At 39.1% G+C, this 4,409-nt stretch overlaps 1 protein-coding gene across 1 annotated transcript; it reads left to right on the plus strand.

Moving 5' to 3' along the window:
- The first annotated feature begins 1,211 nt into the window (after positions 1–1,211).
- LOC133700714 (uncharacterized) lies at positions 1,212–3,937 on the plus strand. Its single transcript, XM_062124347.1, has 5 exons — positions 1,212–2,005; positions 2,115–2,172; positions 2,250–2,333; positions 2,430–2,565; positions 2,951–3,937. Exons 1-5 carry the CDS (start codon positions 1,342–1,344, stop codon positions 3,260–3,262), a joined length of 1,254 nt encoding a protein of 417 aa, XP_061980331.1. The 5' UTR covers positions 1,212–1,341; the 3' UTR covers positions 3,263–3,937.
- The last annotated feature ends 472 nt before the right edge of the window (positions 3,938–4,409 follow it).

Raw genomic sequence — 4,409 nt, forward strand, 5'->3', positions numbered from 1 at the left:
TTTATATGAATTTGCTATTTAAATTTTAAAACCTTAAAAACTCATAGGGTTGCGTAAATTATTTAGCATTATTCATTGTGAAATTTGTATAAATTAATTTTTGATGATACCTTTTGTTATAATTATAGATTTATTAAGAGCAATTATTGGCTCGAGGATCATATCAAACAAACAAAAATGGGCTGTAAAAACTTATTTTAATTTAGTGATTTTTATTTTTTTTAGTGGTTCTTTGATTCACTTCGTGGCTACAGCCTAAAATCACATGGTTAAAGGGTACTGCCAATTTTGACAAATATTGTTCAACGTGTCAGCTTTCTTGGTTAGTGAAGTAGATATTCCTCTCGTGGGGAGAAAATACTTTTCACCTCCATTAATCCATCCTTCTTGCATTTATATCAATGACACTATTGATTGAAAATCAAGCAAAACTAACTCGGAAGTCGTGTTTTTTTAGCAATAATGTGTGCGGAAATGTCGATGATGCCATTAAAGATATTGTATCCGAGATAGTTGAGCATGTTTTGCTTCAACTAGAGACCGCAAGTTGTTGACACACAAGGGTGTATGATCCGAAGTCTCGAAGTTCAATGAAGATGGTCCATTTGAATCACAGTTGGGATCTGGGACCATCTGACATGAATACACTTCCATCTTGAAAGATTGCAATTAAAATAAGACAAGCTGCTCTAAACAAGGATCATGACTACAAGGTCTGCAATACCCGAAACAAAAAAAAAAATTCTCGGAAAGATTTTAGTTACTTTAATTTGATTCACTTCGGCAACTAAACTTGAGCAAATACCATAGCAAAACCACGTTTCTTTTTTATTATTTAAGTGCTTGCCACGGCCTTGAGAATTCCAGCAAGCTCGGGGGGAGCAATGATTGGTCATTCTCTCCTTGATCCTCACTCTAACTTGGGATTAGAGAAGAGATCATGGGCTATTTAGCAGTAAAGGCACAAAAAAGTGGCAATTTTAGGGTCCATGACAAGGCTGGCAGTGGCACCACCACCATCCCCATACACTCTCTTTTCTTGAGAGAAATAATAGTAATTCTAATCTAGACCCTGGAGTCGTTGTCATCCTTGTGCTAGCTCACATTACCCTAAAAGCAACACCCCTCACAAGAGGGTTGTATGGCAGACCCCGACCCACCCATGTTACTACTCCCTCCTCTCTGTCCCCACTTTCCAGTTTATAAACCCCACGTCCTTCCCAAACCCTCAAGCCCTTCACCTTCTCCATTGCCTATCTCTCATCTCACTCAATAATTTCTTACACCCAAATCACTCGCTCATCTCTGTTTTCTGTCTATACAAAGCACATCCTCACTAGCATGTGTTCCTCTAAATCTAGGCTGAACCAAAGTACCAGTAATATTGCAACTACCATTGCTAAAATTAATGGCCGTCCGGTACTTCAGCCAAAATCCAATCAAGTTCCTAGCTTGGAAAGACACAATTCACTTAAAAAGAACTCACCTCCAAAGTCTCCTTCTCGGGAACCAGCTGGACCACCTGTACCATTGATGCAACCAGCTTGTAATGCTGCAGGTACTAAAACTAGGCTTCCTTCAGCACTGTCCCCTCCTATCTCTCCCAAGCTAAAATCACCTAGACCTCCAGCAGTTAAGAGAGGAAATGAACCTGGCGGATTAAATACTAGTGCTGAAAAGGTTTTGACACCACGTAGCACAACAAAAGTGACAACTAGTACGGTAAAGAAGTCGAAGAAATCTAGCACTGCAGGAGTTCCACATTCTGTTGACACTTTCGCTATGAAATACTCTTCCTCTTTGTTAGTTGAGGCTCCAGGTAGCATAGCTGCTGCTAGGAGGGAACAAGTTGCTGTTATGCAAGAACAAAGAAAAATGCGAATTGCTCATTATGGAAGAACCAAGTCTGCTAAGTATCAAGGGAAAATTGTTCCTGCTAATTCTCCGGCTACAAGTACCATCACTCGGGAGGAAAAGAGATGTAGTTTTATCACTCCTAATTCAGGTTTCAAGAGAATCACACACATTAATTAATTCCATTTGATTGACTTAACCTTCTATACACTGAAAATAAAGGAAACTGAAGTGTCCAATCCGTACTTCTGTTTCACCAGATCCTGTCTATGTTGCTTACCATGATGAAGAATGGGGGGTTCCTGTCCATGATGACAAGTAAGTTCTCTTTACTCATACACAGTGTATATAATGGCACTCATGAATCATGAAACTAATATGTTATTAATATGCAGGCTGCTGTTTGAATTGCTAGCACTGACAGGTGCACAAGTTGGATCAGAGTGGACTTCAGTCCTGAAGAAAAGAGAGGCATTCAGGTGTGTGATTTAAACCGGAAAAAAAATGGTTGCATTGAAATATTGATTGACAGAAATTGTGATTAACTGGTTCTCGGACATTAATCGCTACTGCAGGGAAGCGTTTTCAGGGTTTGATGCAGAAATTGTCGCCAAATTCACTGAAAAGAAAATAACATCTATCAGTGCTGAGTATGGCTTAGACATAAGCCAAGTCCGAGGAGTGGTCGACAACTCTAATAGGATTCTGGAGGTAATGCGACTTAGCTTTCATCACTTGTTCATATTCCTCAACAGTCATTTCAACCACTTTATTTCTTACCAATTTCTGTGGAATCTAACATCTTACTTCACTAATGAGTTTCCTGTTTGATAAAAGTAATGCAAAATTAAGTTTCTTCTAGAAAAGAACTTTGGAAGGAACTGATTTAATAGTTCATTAATGACCTTAAAAATCATTTAAAAAACTACCATGTGGACCCAACCACAGTAGTTGGAAGTGCTTGGCCATGTTATCATTATTTGTCTTAACTTGGCCTTGTTACTGAGCATGTACTTGCCATATTACGATGTCAATAGACATGATTAAGGGACTTTACTGTCTAAATTATCCTGATCAAACTTTAATTTATTTTCAGGTTAAAAGGGAATTTGGATCCTTTGACAAGTACTTGTGGGGATATGTTAATCACAAACCTATCTCCACCCAATACAAATCATGCCAAAAGATCCCAGTGAAGACCTCAAAATCAGAAACCATAAGCAAAGACATGGTGAAGAGAGGGTTTAGATTTGTTGGTCCAACTGTCATCCATTCATTCATGCAGGCTGGTGGACTCAGTAATGACCACTTGATCACCTGTCCAAGGCACCTTCAGTGCATAGCCTTGGCATCTAAACTTCCTCGTACTGTAGCCCCACCTTCGCAGAAGAAGTTAATTTGCAAGTGAAGCGTAAGAAGTGGGGGGGGCATGGACAACATGATTAACATATTATGTGGCATCTAGTGTGACCATAAATTAAGAAGCAAATATAGTTAATTATTTTGAGTATCTTACTACAGATATAAACTAGGTGATGCTTTGTAATGTTTTAATATAGTGCTTGCTATGTAGAGAGACTATGTGGGAGTTTTCAGTGATGGAGCCAAGATAGAATGGAATGATGAAATGAAAAATTAGAGTATAGGAAGTGGGGGCATATGGGCACGCGATAGCATGTGCAGGTTGGCAGGCAATGACAAATGCACGGTTTCAACTCCCGATGCCTTTGTGACCACCACACCCTTCTCCATTACAAGCTTCCTTTAAACTGGCCATGAGAGGGTAATCAGTGCAGAGATCTTGGCCTAGACCTTCAAAATATTCTCTCCTTGGCTACATACTGTGTGGATTGGATGAATTGTTGTATCTGCAGCTTTCCTGAGGATAAAGATTATATTCTCAGGAGATACAAGACTTTGATCCTTCCAAGCCAAGTAGTGACTTGTTCGCATTGCACCTCATTTCCTAACAAATTAGCCCAGATACATTTGTATTGGCCAGTTTTTAATTCTAACTTGTAAGGGATACCAAGTTCATGTAATATCATGGATTAAATGTACTGTTTGAGTGCAATTTTTGCTACCTGCTGTTCTGTGACTTTTGCCTTACAAAATTTATTATCATGTGTCTCTAGTAGCAGCTCATTATATATAAAGATATATTATATAGAATGACTCCTAAGTAATCATATGCTCTTCCTCTTCCACGAGCTCTCATCTTCTTAGCTGTTTACTTTTTTTCGTATACTTTTGCGCAGCAAAGTATCATGTGGTGATTGATGACAGTTAATTCGTGGTTTTAACTTCATGTAAAGTGGGCATATATTGGAGGGGAATCCAAGGCACTAGCTTTGGGTTGAGGGACATCTAGCTAGCTGTGATGACCTACCTCCCACCCAAATGCCCTTGTTGTGCTAGCACTACTAAACAGGATTCCCCTTTATTCAATGCGAGATCATTCATGAACTCCTTTTGGTTTTTGGTGGGATCAAGCATGAGAATGCGTCTTTTTTTTCAAAAGAAAAGCTCGAATCTAGTGCTTTTGGGGTTACAAG

Source organism: Populus nigra, chromosome 8 (assembly GCF_951802175.1).
Source record: "Populus nigra chromosome 8, ddPopNigr1.1, whole genome shotgun sequence".
Taxonomy (NCBI): domain Eukaryota; kingdom Viridiplantae; phylum Streptophyta; class Magnoliopsida; order Malpighiales; family Salicaceae; genus Populus; species Populus nigra.